Source organism: Nomascus leucogenys, chromosome 2 (genome assembly GCF_006542625.1).
Source record: "Nomascus leucogenys isolate Asia chromosome 2, Asia_NLE_v1, whole genome shotgun sequence".
NCBI classification, from domain to species: Eukaryota; Metazoa; Chordata; class Mammalia; order Primates; family Hylobatidae; genus Nomascus; species Nomascus leucogenys.
In genome coordinates this window covers 89931229-89952585 of record NC_044382.1, presented here as the reverse complement: position 1 = coordinate 89952585, position 21357 = coordinate 89931229, and the positions used below count along the sequence as shown (strand labels likewise).

At 40.1% G+C, this 21357-nt stretch overlaps 1 protein-coding gene across 1 annotated transcript in view; it reads right to left on the bottom strand.

The window, feature by feature from the left end:
• The window catches only part of RASGRF2 (Ras protein specific guanine nucleotide releasing factor 2), a 271130-nt gene that overhangs the window by 107683 nt on the left and 142090 nt on the right, over positions 1 to 21357 (bottom strand). The window contains exons 13-15 of the mRNA XM_030800810.1: positions 15709 to 15791; positions 10426 to 10674; positions 9367 to 9749 (exon numbers count right to left, since the gene is read on the bottom strand). Of these exons, the coding sequence (XP_030656670.1) occupies positions 9367 to 9749; positions 10426 to 10674; positions 15709 to 15791 (715 nt within the window). The remainder of the gene's footprint in view (positions 1 to 9366; positions 9750 to 10425; positions 10675 to 15708; positions 15792 to 21357) is intronic.

The following is a 21357-nucleotide window of genomic DNA, read 5'->3' as shown; positions in this document are numbered from 1 at the left end:
AGCATTTCTATCCTCCCAGAAAATTCTACTGGGTGTCTCTGAGCTAGAGCCACAGATCAGCAGGAAGCAAGTGAAAATTTTTTAAATGAACCACTGGGAGGGTTTAAGGTCATTTGAGCTTCTTTGCTGCAGCTAACATCCCAAGAATAACACACACCTCATTTTAGGGTCATTCTTAGGCCATTACTAATGATGTTTCTATGCCCCTCCCACTGATTTACTGAGCAGGTAAGACTACAACTTTGTGTATGTTCTTTCAGAGAAAAATATCACAAAAATGTAATACATTTCCAACGATTCTTCCATTCTTCTTGGGCTTTTCATTAATTCCCATTGATAAAAGCTTAGTGTCACCTCCACTAATTGTACATTAGTCCTGTCAGCCGAACTACTTTGTTTTGCCATTCCATTCAAGATTTTACTCAACAAACTTTCAAAAATCTCTAATGACTTCATATAAGGCCATTTTTATACTTGCATGTGACTTATCCGCTTAGAAATATGGCCGCAATTTTGCTTTTTTGAAACACAAAGGGGCCAGGAAAAGGAAATGGTTAGAATCTTTCTCTGAATGACATAATTACAGTAAAGCTGGCAACGATGCAAGATGCAGACAAAAAAAATCAGTGCTTAGCTGTTGGTTTTATTATTTTCTAAATAACTCCCCCAAAATTCAGTAATGGAAGGCATCTGCTCTGTAAGAATGAGCAGAATATCAAATACATGTCCTTGGTCTGATTCAATCATTCAGTCATCTCAGGAAAATGAGAAAATCATTAGACAGCAATTACATTGAACCCAGGAAATTTCCCAATGAGAAAAGCTGGACAGACCCTGACTGTTCTGAAAGAACAGGAAAGCAAAGAAGAATCCTATAAGCTAACAGGTACCTACAGAGAGAAGAAACCATGCCAGCACTGGGGGCTGAGGGGAGGATTCCTTCTGGCATATTCACTTTCGATCAGGCTCCTTGCAAACAGCTTTGCCTGCAGGACGAGTGGGCAGATGTGGCTCAAAACAAATGCTAAAATCGGGAGCACTTTCAGCCTACAGGCAGGCAATTTTCAAACTAAGAACACAGAAACAGACACTAGTGCTGTGGGCTGTGCAGCAACACAGGTGGCTAAATTGCACAGCCATGGTCTAAGTGAACACTGAGGGAGTAATGGGGTCTGAATACAGTGAGCGACCCTTTGGCTTGCCTTTCTTGCCTGCTGTTGGTTTGGTTTTTGTTGAGAACCCATCACTGGGTGGAATCTGGATATCAGAGTCTGGCTGATATTTGTGTTTTGTAGAAGCACCTGGGGTTGAAGAAGATAGAAACTGCCTGGTAATAAGAAGAGAGGGTACTAGTGAATGTTGGATGAGCCTGGAACAGATGTAAGGAATGAGTTGGAGGGAAATTGAATTGAATTTTTTTTCCCCTAAGTTCGTTGCTTCACTCATTTTAAAGGATATTTCCTATTTCGCTTCTTTCTCCTCACATTGTTTGACGTTCTCCTGCCAGAAAATATTGCAAGGCTGGCATTATTATTGCAATGACAATAAAAATGGACAAAGGTCACTAGCGCTTTTCAAAAAACATGCCCTGAAATGAATAGTTGGATGGCAGTGAGGGAGACGTATGGCATCAATAGGGACCTAATTGGCAAAACTGATATTATACAATGAGGTGGTGTGGGGTTGTATTCTTAAGTGAAAAGCAGAAAATGTGTAAGTTCTTGGCACAGGATTCATATTCAAGTTTGCCAACTGTTTTAAGTGTTAACATTATGTGAAACAGGCAAACATCTTTCAAATTAAAGATGGATCAATGTCTCCTTTTTCTTTGTCAACTCAAATTTTTAAGACTAGACAGCAGGGTTCACACAGCAGCACTTTTGGCTCTTACAGACATCACACACACACACACACACACACACACACACACACACACACAGAACTTTCAGACTCATGCTGAAGTAGTGTTCATCCATGACTTTCCTAAAACTATTCATGACCAGTATTGCCCATACACCAATACAAAAAAACAAAAACAAAAGACCCTACAACTGAATCTGTAATTTGTTTCACTTATTCAGAAAAATGCCAAAGAGCTACCTCAACCCGAGCCTTAATTCTAAACTTTCTACCCAGAGTGTTTCCTTTGTAAGGATCCACAGGATAAATTGTTCTCAGTCTCAAGAACCAGCAAGCATGTGCCTGCACAACCAATCTATTCCTAGCCTTCAATATGAATCACAATAATTGATTATATTCTTGTCTTTACTCTGCCAGCAGAGGAGCTTGGAACCAAAGTCAGGAGACTCTAGGAATTGCAGAAGACCACACAGTATTCATCTGTTCAGTAACCATACACTTGGCCACACACAACTTATTCATTTTACCCCATTGTCTGATTTCCTTACCTATTTTATTTTTGTCTTTTTTTGTTTTTTTGAGACAGGGTCTTACTCTGTGACCCAGGCTGGAATGCAGTGGCATGATCAGAGCTCACCGCAGCCTTGACCTCTTAGGCTCAGGTGATCCTCCTGCTTCAGCCTCCTGAGTAACTGGGACCACAGGTGCACACAGCCACATCTGGCGATTTTTTTTTTATTTTTCTTTTTAGTAGAGACAAGGTCTCACTATGTTGCCCAGGCTGGTCTTGAATTCCTAGGCTCCAGCGATCCTTCTGCCTCGGCCTCCCAAAGTGCTGGCATTACAGGCATGAGCCACCATGTCCAGCTACCTATTTCATTTTAATGTAGTTGTACTCTGTATCTCTCTGAATGACCACCTTAAATATTTTTAAGTATAAGATGGGAAATAAATGCATTATAAAGAAATTAGAGGACAGCTATAGAAAGGGAAAAGACATAAAGATGCAAAGAAGTGGCATAATGGAAGGATTAAGGGAGGGGTCACAGTAAAATGAGACCTAAGGGGGATGCATTAGGCAGTGAATGTGACTAAGAAGCCGGGAGAGCAGAGGAGCTGACAGCTCTGGAGTAAAGATTGGCTCTATGGGCTTCACCAAGTGCCATGGGCCCCTCCTAGTTACAATCTTGGACTTTTTCCATTACCCAGAGTGGAAAGAGCTCAGCATTTAACTATGACCTGGAACTCTAAAATGATATTTCTAACCTATGAACCATCTGGATAAATTAACTGATAAAAATATCACACTAAATCACTTGTTTTGGGGAAATCCAGTGAGAAGCAAAGGCATGAAGCCTTCAACTTAATTCTCTAATATGAGAAAGAGCCTAATATTTCGGCCATACTGTTATTCACAGGTTCCCTCCATCTGCTGGCCCCAGGCCATGAATGATCAGTGCTGCCACATGACAAAGCTCTCCAGCAGCCACTGGCTGTGTCCACATGATCCCACTCTGTCCAATATCTGTACTGACAGGTCTTCGAAGCCTGTGTCAGTGTCCTTCCCTAAGAGCTTGATCCAGCTCTTTCTTATTTATCTTGGTCTCCCCATGCTATGATTTGATATGTCCCCTAAAGTTCATACATTGGAAACTTAAACTCCAATGCAACAGTGTTGAGAGGTGAGACCTCTAAGAGGTGATTACATCATGAGTACTCTGCACTCATGAATGAATGAATGCCTTTATCTTGGGAATAGAATGAGTTTGGCCTACTTCACTCTCTTTCCCACCCACATGATACTTTCCACTGTATTATAATGCAGCAAGAAGGCCCTCACCAGATGCCAGCCTCTAGAACTGTGAGAGATACATTTCTGTTCATTATAAATCACCTAGTCTCAGGTAGCACAAAACAAAGACAGAAAATTAGTACTGAGAAGTGAGATTGCTGCTATAACGAATACCTGAAAATGTGGAAGTGGCTTTGGAACTGGGTAATGGACAGATGCTGGAAGAGTCTGAAGGAATGGGCTAGAGAAAGCCTGTACTGCCATGAACGGAGTGTTAAGGATGATGCTATTAATAGTCAGTGCTCAGAAGAAGAGAAGAGCTTTCAAGAGTCTGAATCTCCTTAGAGATTACTTAGGTGGTCATGATAGAATGTTGGTAGAAATATGAACAGTCAAGGGAATTCTGGTGAGGTCTCAGATGGAAATGGGAAACAAGGTGTTGAAAACTGGCATAAAAGCCATCTTTGTTACAAAGTAGCAAAGAACTTGAGTGAATTGTGTTTATGCCCAAGGGCTTTATGGAAGGCAGAACTTCAGAGTGATGAACTAGGATACCTGGTGGAAGAAATTTATAAGCAAAATATTAAGAAGCTGCATGGCTACTTTTAAATATATACAAGAGGAAAGAAATGGTTTAAAGGCAGAATTTATAATTAAAAGGGAAACAGAGCAGAAAGACTTGGAAAATTTGCAGCTCAGCCATGTAAAGAGTGAAAAGGCATTTTTCGGAGTGCAAACCAAGGCTGTGGCCAAGTGACCATTTGCTAACAAGAGAAGTACTAAAGAGAGTATGGCTAAAAGAGAGCCAGGTGTTATTCATTAAGACAATGGGAGAAAGACTCCAAAGGTATTTCAGAGATCTTTCAGACAAGATAGGACCTTGAGGGCCAGGTTGACAGAGAGGAGTATAAGGGACCACAGCATTTGCTGCCCAGGGCTGCTCCCCACATTCCTGTGCAGTGCTCCTCGGCCACACTAGCTGTGGCCCAGGTAAACCCAGGTGCAGCTTGGGCCACCACACCAGAGGGTGCACATGGAAAGCACTGGTGGCATCCATGTGGTGCTAATTCTGCAGGTGCACAGAATGTACAAGCTGTGAAGGCACAGCTTCCTTCACCTAGATTTCAAAGGATGCTGCAGACAGCCTAGGGTCCCAAGCAGAGACCTATTGCAGGGATGGAGACACTGAAGAGTCCTCACTGGGGCAATGCCTAGAGAGTGAGGCCATTGCAGAAATCCTAGAACTGCCAGCATGCAACACCAGCCTGAGAGAGCTGCAGACAAGAGGCTTTAATCTATGAGAGCTGAAATGTGGGCTGAGCCCAGAAAAGCCATGGCAGTGGGCCTGCCTGAGGCTTTAGGCACCCAACCCCACCCCAGTGTACTCAGGAGGCAGTACATGGAGTGAAAGATTAGTCTGGAGTCTTAAGAGTTAATGTCTGCCCCGTTGGGCTTTGGACTTACTTGAGGCATGTTATTCCTTTCTTCTTGCCTATTTTTCCCTTTCACAATGGGAATGTCTATCCTATTCCTGTCCCACCACCATATTACAGCTAGAAGGGAATTTGCCTCAGGATGAATCATGTCTTGAGTCTCACCCATATCTGATTCAGATAAGTCTCTGGACTTTGGACTTATCAGTTGATGCCAAAACAAGTTAAGATTTTGGGGGCTATTGGGATGGAATGAATATATTTTGCATGTGAGAAGGACATAAATTTGGGGGAAAAGGGACAGAATGTTATGGTTTGAATGTTTCCCCCAAAGTTCCCATGTTAAAAACTTAATTCCCAATGCAACAGTGTTGAGAGGTGAGACCTCTAAGAGGCGATTATATCATGAGGCCTCTACACACATAAATGGATTAATGCCATTATTGCAGTAGTGGGTTCCTTATAAAAGCATAAGTTTGGCCCCCTCTCCTCTCTTTCATGTCTATGTGTTGCCTTCCACCACTTATGACAGAGCAAGAAGGGCCTCACAAGATGTCAGCACCTTGATCTTGAACTTCCCAACCTCCAGAATTGTGAGAAATAGATTTCTATTCATGTACAATTATCTAGTTTCAGATATCCTGCTATAACAGCCCAAAACAGAGTAAGATAACCGAAGTCTAACTTTTTTCCAGCTTATTGTTCCAGGGAAAAAAACTATTGATTTCTACTTTGTCCTAGACAGTAGCTCAAGCAGCTTTCGTGATAAGATATTGGATCATCACCTTGAAGACTAAAACTAGGGAAGTTGGTGATCAAAGTGGAACATTCCCTGCACAACAAGTTAAAGTGGAACACTTAATCATGCTGATATCAAATAGATATTTGCACACTAAATTCATTGTACCGTTATTCAAATAGCCAAGAGGTGGAAGAAACCAAAATGTCTATTGATGGATAAATGCATAAAGAAAATGTAGTATCTGCACACTGCATTTTCCTATTATTCCGCCTACTAAAAAAGGAAATTGTATCACATGCTATCATATGGTTGAACCTTGAGGACATTACACTAAGTGAACTAAGCCATTCAAAAAAGGACAAATATTGAATGATTCCACATATATGAAGTACTTAAAGTAGTCAAATTTGTAGAGACAGAAAGTAGAAAGCTGGTTGCCAGGAGCCAGGGGGAGAAGAAAATGGAGTATTATTCAATGATTATAGAGTTTCGATTTTGCACGATGAAAAAGTTATAGAGATCTGTCGTTCAACAATACTGTTGAGCTATACACTTAAAGATGGTTAAGATGGTAAGAAGAAGAAGGAGAAGAAGAAAGATTCTCTAGGAGAGTTGTTGTTTTGAAGTTTACTCAGTGCTAGAAAGCCCTAAGAGGACTACTAACAAGGTCTGCTCTACAGGGCTGCGCATGCTGTCAAAGACATGGATGAAACTGGAAACCATCATTCTCAGTAAACTATCGCAAGGACAAAAAACCAAACACCGCATGTTCTCTCTCATAGGTGGGAATTGAACAATGAGAACTCATGGACACAGGAAGGGGAACATCACACTCTGGGGACTGTTGTGGGGTGGGGGGAGGGGGAGGGACAGCATTAGGAGATACACCTAATGCTAAATGACGAGTTAATGGGTGCAGGAAATCAACATGGCACATGGATACATATGTAACAAACCTGCACATTGTGCACATGTACCCTAAAACCCTAAAGTATAATTAAAAAAAAAAAAAAAAAAAAAAAAAAAACAGGATAAAGCCTGTCCCTTCAGAAGCAGTGATACTTGTGATGCTCACAGAAATGGCATTCACTGGCTGGGTACGGTGGCTCATGCCTATAATCCCAGCACTTTGGGAGGCTGAGGTGGGTGGAACACCTGAGGTCAGAAGTTCAAGACCAGCCTGGCCAACATGGTGAAGGCCTGTCTCTACTAAAAATACAAAAATTAGCCAGGCGTGATGGCATGTGCCTGTAGTCCCAGCTACTTGGGAGGCTGAGGCAGGAGAATAGCTTGAACCTGGGAGGCAGAGGTTGCAGTGGGCCAAGATTGTGCCACTGCACTCCAGCCTGGGAGACAGACTGAGACTCCATCTCAAAAAAAAAAAAAAAAAAAAAAAAGAAATGGCATTCACCACTAGTGATTACCACCACACCTTTACTTATATATTTTCTTTGCCCAGAAGTTCTCCCATCTCCTCTTTACAACCCACATATGTTTTGGCTCATGTCAAAGACACTTCTTAATTCTGCTCAACCAGATGTGATCTCCCTGCTCTTCAGCTTCCAGAGCACTCTATCTACACCTCTTATACCACTTGCCCATATAGTTATGTTGTGTCTCTATTATCCACATAACTACAGTATGACAGTGAAGGTGCTATTTACCATTGTGGACTCTAGCACACACAGTGTCCTGCACAGACAAGAGGCTCACTCAATGATTCTTGAACAGACTTTACTGTATCCTCATCCCAACCCCAGGAGCAATCAAACCATAGCCTCCAAGCAACTGGTGTTGGACACTGAAATGTTTGTTTCTAAAGCTTTCCTCAAAAAAAAAAAAAAAAAAAAAAAAAAAGAGAGAGAGAGAATCCCGACTTACCTCCAGATTTCTCCTCTCCTATCTACCGCAGTGCAATAAAGAAGGTGAAAAAACTTGCCATGATCTGAAAGCTCCTGTACTTCCCAGACCCCCATGCCCCATTCCAGTCACTCCCTCCACAGGGTTTCCCAAGCACTGGCGCTGGGTGCAACCCTGAATGCACTTGTCAGCTTGTGCACTGCCTCATTATTCCTGAGAAGAATCCATCATAATTTTGCTTAAGCTTGTTGTTCTAATGACTTTTTAATTATCTTCTCCCTTTCCTCCTCCTTAGTTGCTAACTTGTCAATTTAAAGACTTTAAAAGAGTGCAACTTTTGATGATGACAACCACTCCAGTTAAAATTCCATTAACTACTTCACTCAGGAAGCTTATTTAAATGATCTGAGCTAGATGCATATAGAAGCTTCAAGCAGGTAGAAAGGCAAGCATCTATGCATCCATCTGGGCAATCCACCTTGAAATTGGACACTTTGTCTGATTTATTGCCCAATTTTTATTATATTATCAATAAGTCAGTTCTTATACAGTTTTTTAAAAGCTGTTTGTAATTTCACTGTGAATCATTTTTATTTTCATTACAGAAACATTCGACTTTAAAAGCAACAAGAATCACCTCTTCCAACTCTACACTGTACCAAGCTGAGAAAACTAAAGTGATGGGAGAGAGGACCCTCGATCAGTTCACTGTATACTTTATTTCACTCATTCATTTAACAAAAATTTACTACTTGTCAGGCACCGGCCAAGACACTGAGGGTACAGAGGTGAGTAAGATAGACTGCTGATCTCATGGAGCTTACGTGGCAAAAGTGACCAAGCAGAGGAAAGAACAAGTGCAAGGACCCTGGGGCAGGAAAGACCAAAATGTTTCTGACACAAAAAGGAAATCAATGTGACAGTAGCCCAGTGGATGAGGGTGCGTGGTAGGATCAGGGGCTGGAGAGGGAGACAGGATCCATGTCTCACAGACCTGAAGGCCCTGGCAGGGAGAATGTACTTTATTGTAAGTGTGACAGGAAGTCAGTAGAGAATTGAAGCCAGAAACCCTATGATCTAATCAACATTTAAAAAAAACTATTTTGGCTACGTCATAAGCAATTAACACTGTCCCCAATTTGATTTCTCTCCTATACCTCTGCTATAACATGGAGCACTGTCCTCATAACTAAATTAAAGAAGCCATCGTGGTACTTCTAGCCTAGCTCATCCTCAGCAGGGAAAAGCCGGAGGTACACAGGTACCTAAGGCAAATAAGGGAGGAGGAGAAAGCTCTGCAGCCTGAGCTCGCGGGCGAGGGTACCCACAACCTCCCGGTGTGCAAAGCACCATGCTAGGCTCTTTAGCCAACCAGTCTTAACCAAATTCCAAGAACTCTCTAGTAATACCATTCAGATATGCTATTCTCCCATAGACAACTGACCACAATAAGCCTTTTACTACAGGGGCATAATGACAACTAATCTTGCTTTCTGTTCCAGAAGGGCCAGAAGAATCTACAGGAATTTTCTCTTCTAACTAACCATTGAGCTCATTCTACTTTCTATACAGAAGTATTAAAGTTGTGAAGAAAGGGAACCAGGGTTCCAAAAGGAAGGGTGAGGAGGCAGGCGGCCAGCAAATGTGGGGTGTAATTATGCAAATGTGCTAGATAATACCTTTTTGAATACTTCGTTTTAGCTTGTTACACAGATCCACGCGCGGGTTATCGACATTCTCTTCTACCGATCCCGGGCTTTGCTCTGGAGAAGAGAGGCCTCTGCTGAGATCCAGTGGTATTTGACCAGTGTGTGGTGGTGGAGACGCAGCGGGGCTCTGGGTGGTGGTGGTGGGACTGCTGGAAGTCGTCAGGTCCAATGCTCCTATCTTTGAGTTTAAGGGAGAAGTCAAAGACAGCTTTCTGGCCCTCACTGGGGAAGATGTTCTGGACACAGCCAGTGGTGGCGGGGAAGAGAATTTGCGACACAAACGTGGGGATTTGCCATCCACCAAATGTTCACCTCTGTTGTTCTGGCTGGTAGCAAAAAACAATTCCAATGACCTAAAAATAAGAGCAAAAGTGCCTAAGAGATTGTAGCCAAGTGAAATGAATTCCCAGATGTCATTCAAGAACATGTTCCCTTCATTTATAGGCCACGATCTCATTGCACTTCTATTGCTGGACTTTCCTTAATCTAAATTCTACATGTATACCCTCCCTGCCAAAGAGGCACAGACACTTATTAGGCATCGTCTAATCCCTTGCTACTAAACTGTGGTCCAAACACCAGCATTGAGATCTCTGGGGAGCTTGTTAGACATTCAGAACTCAGGCTCCACTCCAGGCCTGCTGAATCAGAGGCAGCAATTTAACAAGACACCCTTCCCCCACCACATGCAAGCTGATTCTTATGCATATTAAAGTCTTAAAATCATAATTGTCAAAAAAAAAAAAAGAAAGAAAGAAAAAAGAAAAGCCAAAAGCAATGGAGTTCATTTACAAATAATCACAGAACAAGCAAAGGCCAGTTGGAAATTTTAGGTTTTCAACTTCGTGCCTGGGGAACTCTGTGTGACCTTTACATATGGCCTTCTGCTGGAGGGGCACGGTACGTTCAGAGGCAGGCTAGTACACCCTAGGAGCTGCTATGCAGAGCTGGCCTGCTCATCTGCATGGTGACTCCGGAACGAAGAGGGCCATATGCTAATGACAGGCAAATCTCTAGCGACAGGTGTACCTGACGGGGATGGAGGTGAAAGGCCTCTTGTATATGTCGGAGAGTTTCCCCAGCACCACAGCGGCAGTAGTGAAAATACGATAGGTGTGCAGAAAGGTGTTGAGGAAATCGATACTAAGAAACCGCAAGTCTGTCAGTCGTTCCAAGAGGCGCTCCACGCTGGCGTAACGGATCTGGGGCACTTTGCAGGAGTTGAGTGTTTTACTGAAGCAAATGTCAGTGTCGTCTTTATGAAGACGGGCATCAGACCTACGTGCAAAGGCAGGAACATGATGGTAAAACCAGGAGGAGGCTTCCCCCTCGGCCACTGAGTATTTCAGCATTTGTAATCACACACTCAGGAGTGGGCTTCTCACTGCATTTGATAGGAGACAGATAATTGTACAGTTGTCCCTCAGTATTCTTGAGGGACTGGTGTCTTGATTCCCCCACCATATTAAAATCCACAGATGCTCAAGTCCCTGATATGAAATGGTATAGTACTTCTACATAACCTATGCACATCCTCCTGTATACTTTAAATCATCTCTAGATTACAATACTTAAAACAATGTGAATATTATGTAAAACGTTGTTATCCTGTATTTTAAAAATTTGTATTATTTTTTATTGTTGTATAGCTATTTTTTGTTTTTCTTTCTTCCAAATATTTTGGATCTGAGGCTGACTGGCAGGTAGAGGGCTGATTGTGTATGTCTATATGACATATAGACATATAGGCATAGGCAGGGCTATGAAAATATCAAGTTTTTGGAAAGCCAGAATTAATAATGGAGGAGGTAAATAATAATTTGTCTCACTCTGTGGACTCCTTCTCTCTAATTCAGTCATGTTTTATTAGGAAGATGAAGCCAAAAGCCCTCTTTAGGAGCGGGGGAAAGCATTGCTTATGCCCTTAAGGCAAAATATCAAAAGTGTGCATAAAAAGTAGTAGGTGACACCTCCCACAACAGGGGGTCACAGATATCACTGCTACATCCGCAGTTATTTCTTTTTCCTGACTTTTAATTTTGTACATTTGTGCTTTCCTCACCCCTCCACCCCTTTTTTTCCGATTAAACTGATGGATATAGGGTTAGGTATTTTGCTCTCTAGAATCAGCTCTTTTTATTTACCCCTTCTACTGCTTTTTATATTGTATTAATGTCTGTTCTTATCTCCTTCCTACATTTTCCTACAGTTTAGTCTCTCGTTCTTTTTCTAAGTTCTTAATTTGAGTGCCTAATTCATGTATTTCATTCTTCCTGGCTTATTAAGGCTTTTTAAGGATATCTATTTTCTGAATACCGTGTAATCCATAAGTTGCAAGTGTGAAATGTTATGTTTTTATTATGTTTTCAAAATTCTGTGGTATTAAAAATATCTTCACTTAAAAAAAAGTAATGGGTGAAAGATATTCCCCTGAATAGCACCTACCACTGCCACCCTGTAATCCACTGCTTTTGTCATTCTGTAAAACCTCCCATCTGGCTGCCCCTAACCCCTCACCTTCAGACCATTGCACTGGCAGCCTCTCCAAGTGGACAACGAGGACCGCCAGTAGCTTTCACTTCTCCTTCTGAGATCCCTTGTTCACCTTCACTGCAGCATTTCAGGACTGGCGATCAATGAAGTCCTGAATTTCACCACTTGATTAAAGGATATGCTACAGGGTCAGTGACATTCAGTGAGCCAATTGCTTGCTAAGAATCTGTTGGCTGAGAATCAGTTGTGAGTGCCCTTAAGTAGCCCTTTCACCGCTTTGAGGGATTCGAAATTATATATTTATTTTCTTTCGGATAAAAAGGAATCAACTGCTTTCTTAGCTTGCTCTTAGAAACGTCCCAGCCCAAAGTATGCTCAGGGCAGATGGAAGTACTTCATCTGCAGGCCTGAAAGAGCATTTTCAATGAGCAGCTTCCCCCTGCCAAGGAACTGACTGGGGTGGCCCGTTAGCTTGAGTTACATTACTGATCTTGAAATGTCCAAGCGCATCTTTTGAGATTTTTGAAAATAACAAGGCTCTTTCTTCCACTCACTATGTGTCCCTCAACCAACTTTATTTTTCTGGTTCTTAATTTGCTCATTAGTAAAAAGAACTGAGAAAATTTTATGAATCCATCAGCCTGTCCAGAAGATGGCTGAGCTAGATAATCACTTGTTATCCCATAATTTTCCACCAAAAAATCTCTATTTTCTAAGAAAGTTGAGATCAAATATTATTAAAAGAAAGTCATAGTCTACATACCCTATAAAGGGATATTTTCACCTAATAAGCGTCATGATTTTCACATTCTATTCGTAGTTTTGAGCTTTGCATCTTTTGACTATAATTAGCTTATTTGAAACACTAGGACAAAAAATGTGTTGAAGCCAGCATGAAATTAAAATAAAACTGACTAATTACACTACTTTCCTTCAAAATCGTGACTACATTTTCATTTTAAGTAAAGAAATTAAATATTATGAAATTATTTAGCTTTCTTTTATTACACTGAGTAGAATCGTACTTTATTTCCTAAGAGACTCTCAAGAAAAATATAATACATTACTGAGGTCTCCTGTGATAACCGCAAGTTGGTTTTGGTAAACACTTAAAAAGCCATCATGAGAGATCAAACCCAAATCATCTATTATAATTGGTTAAGTTTTAAAAGGAAGTGAGTGCTTACAAAGTGACGCCCTGTCAGTAACAAGACACAGTTACAATAGGATAATTTTTTTTCTTTTAACTCTGAGAAACGTTGGGGTTTTTCTTCACAGTTTATAGATAGGGAAATAGATACACAGGGAGGAATACAAACTTCAGGGTAGAATAGAGCCATCAGAAGGAACAGAGATCGCAAAAATCTCTTTCCTCTGATTGAGGATAATCAGGCTCAAATACGGCTGGGAAAAAATAGTAGTATATACATAAAACTTCACTCTGCCTTGGGAATAAATCTAGTGTATTATAGATATGTTGGATTTAATAGAAAATCTTTACAGTCCAAGATACAGGTTTCTGTCCTAACAGGAGAACAATTCCAATTCATTAAGTGTCACCTCTGTGCACCCAAAGGCAGAAAAGTCCTGGTCTGTATGTAAGTGGTTACACAAATGAGATTGGACGTGGACACTGGTAAACTGCCACGGTGGGGGACAAAAGATGCATTTGGGTGCCAGCAACAACTGATCAGGCATAAAACTGAAGTCTTCGTTAGTATTATTATTATTTTTTACATGGAGTCTTGCACTGTTGTCCAGGCTGGAGTGCAACGGCGTGATCTCGGCTCATTGCAACCTCTGCCTCCTGGGTTCATGCGATTTTCCTGCCTCAGCCTCCCAAGTAGCTGGGATTACAGGCACCGGCCACCACGCCCGGCTAATTTTTTTGTATTTTTTAGTAGAGACGGGGTTTCACTATGTTGGCCAGGCTGGTCTCGAACTCCTGACTTTGTGATCTGCCTGCCTCGGCCTCGCAAAGTGTTGGGATTACAGGTGTGAGCCACCGTGCCCGGCCAGTATTAATTTTTAATGTCAACAAAATGTATGTGTAGTGGGCATACAGCTGCCCTAGGGTTTAGTGGCTTAGAACTTGTCTATACTTTTTCACTTACACATTCTAATTCCAAAGCAGGTGGACTTTCATGGTTGTATAACCTCCAAGAAAGTGCTTTCGCCATATATCCTTTTGGAAAATATTAAAATTAAAATTCTATGATAGAAAATTAATAAGAAAACTCTAACCCAAGGATGTGAATTCAAAAATTAAGTCATAGTTTGGACTTTTTGACTTAATATACTATATTCTTTATCTTAACATCGTAACATTTTAACTAACCTGGTTTCAAATATTATACTAAATTTAAAACCTAGAAAATTGAATGCAAAATGAATTTTGCCCTAGAATTTAAAATGGCCCTACCCAAAATATTTTTAAATTTGACTAGTAATGTAAAACACTATCATCCTTTTATCATTTATATTTTTCTGTAGCATGGATGGCACCAGTATTACGTACTCTGCCTTCATGTGATATAATAATTAGTAAATTTTAAAACTTGTACCACTGGGATGATGCTAACTGTAGTTAATATCTGCCAGAATAGGAAAGTCTTCCTTCTAAAGTTAACGTTATTTATTGCCTCAGCATAAACAGTTCACACTTCAAAATATCTACATAAAAAGGCATAAAAGACAAACTTTTTTTTAGTTTCAAGTAACTTCTTTTATAAACATAGAATTGCTTTTAAAAATATATTTTACTCTTAGAATTTGGAATGCAAATAACCGAGAAAATAAGAGTAATGAAAAATGTGATTAGTTTCAAAATACTCCCAAGACAATTTCTGAATTTGAAAACAAAAAAGTATATGGAGACAAAAGCATCAATACAGACAGCTCTAGCACACAGTTAGTCATAACTTTTCATTTTAAACAAGAGCTTCCCTAGTGGAAAATTATAAGATTTACTTTGTTAAAAACAGCTAGAGCAGGATGGCAGCCCTAGGCAAATAGCTTCTGGGGCAAAGCATAAATAGGAAGTGGGTAGACAGCAAAGCCACTTGATTCATGTTATCTAAATGTGAACATATCAGAATGGCCAAATCTGGGTAATATTCATACCCAATGGGAGGATTCAGGCCCAATGGGGCAGCCGCACCTTGGTCCACCCTCTGACCTTGGCACATCTGGGTGTCACTATTTTAATGATGATGATGATTATTATTACTTGAGATGGAGTTTTGCTCTTGTTGCCCAGGCTAGAGTGCAGTGTTGTGATCTTGGCTCACTGCAACCTCTGCCTCCTGGGTTCAAGTGATTCTCCTGCCTCAGCCTCCAAAGTAGCTGGGATTACAGGCGCCCACCACCATGCCCGGCTAATTTTTTGTATTTTTAGTAGAGACGGGGTTTCACCATGTTGGCCAGGATGGCCAGGCTGTTCACAAACTCCTGAACTCAGGTAATCCACCCGCCTTGGCCTCCGAAGTGCTGAGATTACAGGCGTGAGCCACTGCACCTGGCCTATTATTTTAATTTTTGTATGGAACTTGAACATCTTAGGATTTTGTCCTGAGTGAAGACATATGTAACAGTATAAAAAACAATTTTTCTATGCTATGAGTTAATAAACTGTGAATGTGAAAAACCATTTTGATAGTCTTATTTATAATGGAATCATATGAATCACTGCATTCCTGTCAAGAAACATATTCTCAATAAGAAGCAGAATTCTATTGACGCAGTATTTTATTCCAGGTTTTACATGTTCTGCCAATTTAATCTTGATTACAATGTAAAGGAAAGGATTCTCACACTTACTTAATCATATGTGGCACAGTGACTTTGGAATTCTCTTCAAACACTATAGTCATTAAACCATTACATCGTATATTGTCCACACACTGTGAAATAAAAAGTTGACAATTACAACCCACATGAAAGCCTAGGCAGATCATATATTCCCACAATTGTTTATAGCTAAGAGAGTCCATTCAATTTCTCTCTGCCTGTCTCTTACACACACACACACACACACACACACACACACACACACACGGAGTAGGTAAATATTATACACTGATGAACAGATTCAGTATTCAGATATCAAAACTGTACCAACTAAATGCCTGACAAATACCCGAGGACAGATATAGCAGCTGTACTTTCCCTGAATGTATTTCCCAAGAATTCTGACCACAGTGTCACTTTGTCACAATTCTTTGGCAGCTCCAACACTATTTGAGAGGTGACTGGGACCTGACCATGATTGCTCTTGCTATATTCATTTTCTGCAACCAGGGGGTGGTATGGAGTAGTCAGATTAGAAACAGTGGCTTCCTAGGATGGGATTCATCTTCTGTGTCACTAGTAAGCTTTGCCTCTGCTTCTGAGGTATTCTTTGCCAATAGATTCCCACATTTTACTAGTACCTCTGGCAGCCCCTATTGATACTAATGCTGTTTGGTGAAGGGACAGTGTGTAATTTCTCCTGTCTCTGGCATGCTTAAAGCCCTGTATCATCTTTTTCTCTTTTCCAAGAGAAGAGTTCAGGAAGCTCTGCTAATTTTCTCTGCCTTCGTTATGTAATCTATGCCTTATCAATTTAAATTTTCTCTCTGCAATTATTTTGGGTTAGAGAAGAATTTATTTTGAATTATACATATTCCTTTTGAACAAAACAGGAATATAAAAAAAATCATCAATTTTTAAAATAAAAAATTGCTTTTAGTCACTATGATACTATATAGTGCTTTGTGGCTATAATTAAATAGTGCAGTGAAGCTGATTGCAACGTGACCTCACATAGGTCCTGAACTCAGGATCTACCCTAAACGTCAATGTTTTAGTAAAAGAGTGAAAATGCAGGTAAGAAACTTTAGATCACTGGAATTCTGACTATTCAGTCTACTTAGTATTTCAGCCATTTTCGTACTTGTTTTTCCTTAAAACTTTGTTTTCCTCACATCTTATGCCATTATTTCAACTACAAAGCATAAAGGATACCACTTGCGGGAAGAAAGTAGAATATTTTTAAGTTGCCCTTCAATCTATTTCCTTAAGCTACAGCATCTGGAAGTAATTTGGAGTTATATTTTCATATAAATAATTATGATCATCTACCTATAAATTTGGCCGTTTTTGCTTATATGTGAATTTATGCTCCACCTTATCCCACAAGTGGATTATAAAAACACATATAATAAGACAAAGTCAAGATAAGTGATGAGAAAATCAGAGATGATTTAGATAAAGGATGGCAAACAATAAGACGAAGCCTGAAACGAAGCCACCACACATACTTTATGTTGAGAGCACTTGCCAGAAGTGGGCCTCAAAATTAGCAGGGCTATGGAGTAGTCAACTCAAAGAGGGACTGTGTTAGCTACGAAATTCACAGTTTAGTAGAAGGTCAATTAATCCCGGTCTAGGACCAGACAGGACGATTATCTCATGGGTTCTCATCAAGAGAAATATTGAATAATGTAGTGAACAATGTCCTCAACAATATCTTGTTATTATTATTATTTTTTAGAGACACTGTCATTCTGTTCATTCTGTTGCCTAGGCTGGAATGCAGTGACACAATCATAGCTCACTGTAACCTCAAACTCCTAGGATCAAGTGATCCTCCTGCCTCAGCCTCCTGAGTAGCTAGGACTACAGGTGTGTGCTACCACACTGAGATTATTATTATTTTCTTTTTTTGTAGAGACAGGTTTGTGCTATGTTACCCAGGCTGGCCTTGAACTCCTGGGCTCAAGCGATCCTCCCATCTTCGCCTCCAAAATGCTGGGATTACAGGTGTGAGCCACTGCACCTGGCCAACAATATCTTTAAATAACTACAAGTTTTGGCAAACTGTTTTGTATAAAAGTTGAAAGTACAATTCTAAACACACAACCCTGTGGTGGACCCCAAAGAATGTGACCCAGAGGCCCATCCTTCCTCTGCTGGTCTGACTGCAAGCACAGGCTTCACATTCTCTAGAAAAGAGCATGGGCTGCTCTTCTTCACACTTTGTGTAAGTCTTGTGTAAAAGTCTTGAGTATCAAGAAGTTGGAAATAGTGTTTTCCCACAAATCCTGAAACTGCTGCCTCCTGTGTGTCCAGTTATGTAGAGTCAGTGTCTCAACCAGCGAGCCAAGCTGCCAGTAAGTGGGATATCCTCTTGTGCCCCAAGAAAGGCCACACTACCTCTCTGTGGGAAAGCTCTGTCAGGGCCTGATGAAAATACACATCAAGGGCCCTGTTTCAAAGTGGGAACATACATGGAAGAATGAAGAGATGGGGCTGGCTGGTGCATGCATTCATAATGGAGAAGAAAGTAAGAGAGAGGACAGAGAAATCAGTTGGAGGCAGGCTATGGAGAAGGGAGTCTTTAATTTTAATTTTATCCTATAGGCAGATGGGAAGCCACTGAGGGTTTCTAAGCAGCTCACTTATGCTGAAAGATCTAAACTGACCTCATGGTGGTATTCATTCAATGGAAGAGAGGGGAGAATGAATGGAGACCCAAGGGATGATCAGAATAATATTGAGTCAGTAAATGAAATGATTCATACCTCCCCTAAGGCAGACTGTGGGAATGAAGAGGAAAGGGTAGACATAAATATTTTGAAGAAAGGAATAATAAAAATTGATGAATTACTGAATAAAAGCAAGAGAAAAAAACAAGATAAAATCAAAGATGGCCATGGTTATAAGGCAATTTTAAATTTTCTGATGCAAATATATTTAAAAGGAAAAAAACATAGCCAAATGTCTTTCGAATCACCCAGAGTTTAAACAAAGTTAGGCAGTCTATGTTTTGAATTCTCAAGAGCACCAAGAAGATGCATTGATTACACAGCATTGGGATTTTACTAAATGGCTGTCTTACATCTGCATTTATCAAGTACTTACTATGTGAAGACATGGGGCTAAGTACTGGGAAATGAGGATAAAAAGAAAAGTAATATATGAAAGAGCTTTGAAGATGAATAAGGCAAGTCACTTCAAATTCACTTTACTAATCCCGATGGCGACAAAACGGATTAACATCATCCCTGTTCTTCCCAAGCTATGTGGCAGGGTCCGGGGGTGGGGTAATGAGGAAAAGGATTGGATGGGGAGAGGGGTTGCACACTGACAAGGGTAAGTGCTCCTTCACCCAGCGACCTTTCTAGCTATTCTTTAGACTTCTTTTCACTCTCAGTGTTTCTGAATCACAATGAGGAAGCCCCTTGGGTAACCAACACAGGAAGTGGGAAAGTAGACATGGTGTGGGAAATGAACAATGTTCCTTCAATTTCCTTTAATATTCTAAGCAAATGGCATAGTTACTGAGACAACAGCCTTAGAATGACTGCACCATCAAGAACAGAGGTGAGGTAATGGGGAGACCACTTAAACTCAGCCCAGAGCTCCCACACAGCTCCAGAGACAACCACACTGTTTAAGTGGAGCCCAGACAAGGTGGGGACGGGCACTGGAGGTGGCCAGAGTCACAGACCTGGGTAATAAAGAAGCATCTCTGTCTCGTTCTGGACAGGGGGTCAGAAGGCAGAGATTTAACCTGTTTCTTTGGGATTCATAGTCCAAACCCCTGGGGAATACAGGAATTGGGTCTGAAAATCCAGGAAATGCACCACTGGAGATGAGTTCAAAGGGCCTGTCATCCTACCTGCACTAACAGTCAGAGAATGGAAGGGCAGAGCTACCTGGCAGCCCATCAAAGCTACAAGATACCCAAAATCAGGGTATCTTAAGATGCAGTTCTCTGGGGGATGACTTTATCCACTTCCCTCCTCTTAGAGACCAGAAGGGAAGCAGTTTTTGCTTTTTGAAAGAGGGAACCAAGAGGAAGGGGGTCTCAATACCAATCTGCCTAGTTCACTTGCCCAGGAAACTCTGCAGGGTTAAAAGTAGGAGTAGGGAAGACAGTCAGCTTCCACAGTCCACAACAGAAGCCATGATATGTGACCCAAGTGCCAAGGAGTGAGAGATGAGCCCACTCCAGGGAGCTGAAATAGAACTTTTTCTCCTGTTCCCAACATAAGGAGCAAGTGCTTTCCCCTCCTCCATCCTTCAGCTATGGTGCCAATCCAGGGTTTAGCTGTGTGTCTCTTCTGTTTTCCAGGATCTGGAAAGGCTTTGTGGAGAAAAACAGAAGAGACACACTGAGACATTTTTGATCAGCTACAGTGTTACATATAAACAACTTAGTCAGAATACTGCATAAAATTTGAGAGAGAAAATATAAAATATATCTGGCTTTTCATACCTAATATGAATACACATACTACTTTGGATGGAATAATATTTAACTTGAAAAACCATGTAATTATATCAAAGAGAATTGGAAAGGGGAAATAATGCACTAAAAATTATCATAAAAATGATGAAAAATGAAGAGTAAAGAATTTTATTATTATTAAACTATTTATTTATTTTTTAAATAAATTATTCATTTACAAAATAGAAAAGAGGAGGTCTTCAATTTTTTCTCATCTCTCTCTCTTCATGAATATAGGACTTTATAGTTTGAAATTTAAGAGATATAGGAAAAAATGAATAAAGACTTTTATTTTTCATCTTAATGTTTTTATTTTTTATTATGAAATAATTCAAATATTCATTATTATGAAATAATTCAAATATAATTCAAATTATTATGAAATAATTCGAATAATTCAAATATCATTAAAAGAATGAGCCATCCACATACCAGCCACTAGACTTAACTATTATTAACACTTTGCCATATTTTCTGCAGATCATCATTTTTCTGTTAAGGATGTAAAACACTATAAACACAGTTAAATCCTCCTTTTTTTCCATTCCAATAGACTCTTTCCACTCTGGAAGTAATGACTATCTTGAAGCTGATGGATATCCACTTGTCCTTCTTTCATTCCTCTTTTCTTATTTTACTATGTATTTGTGTATCTGTCCATCATAAAGTACAATTTTATTTGCATTAAAATTTTTTATATAGATGCTTGTATTTTTCTCACACAACACTGCTTTTAAGATTTGTTCATATTTATATGCATAGTTCGTTCATTCATATTAACTGCTATATATCCCACTATATAAACATAAATTACAGTTTATTTAGTCAATCTCATATATATATACATTTAAGAGGTTTTCATTTTCTGCTATAACAAAGATACAGTGACTATTACAAATTTCTCCTTGTGAAAAAGTTTTTTTCCTATCTTTTAATTTTTCAAAGGCAATCTGTCTTTTTACCTTTTGAGATTTTTCTTTTTGTGCTTTATATTCTATAGTTTTACCTCGATGTGTCTAGATGAGGTTTTTATCTGAGTTTATGCAGCTTGGAATTTGGTATGTTTCTTCAGTATGAGGATTCATACCTTTCATCCACTTTTAAAATTCCTACTCATTTTCTCTTCGGAGACTGCATCTTTTCCATTCCCTCAAATCTTTCTTTCTGCAATTCTCATTCCAGGAACGTATATT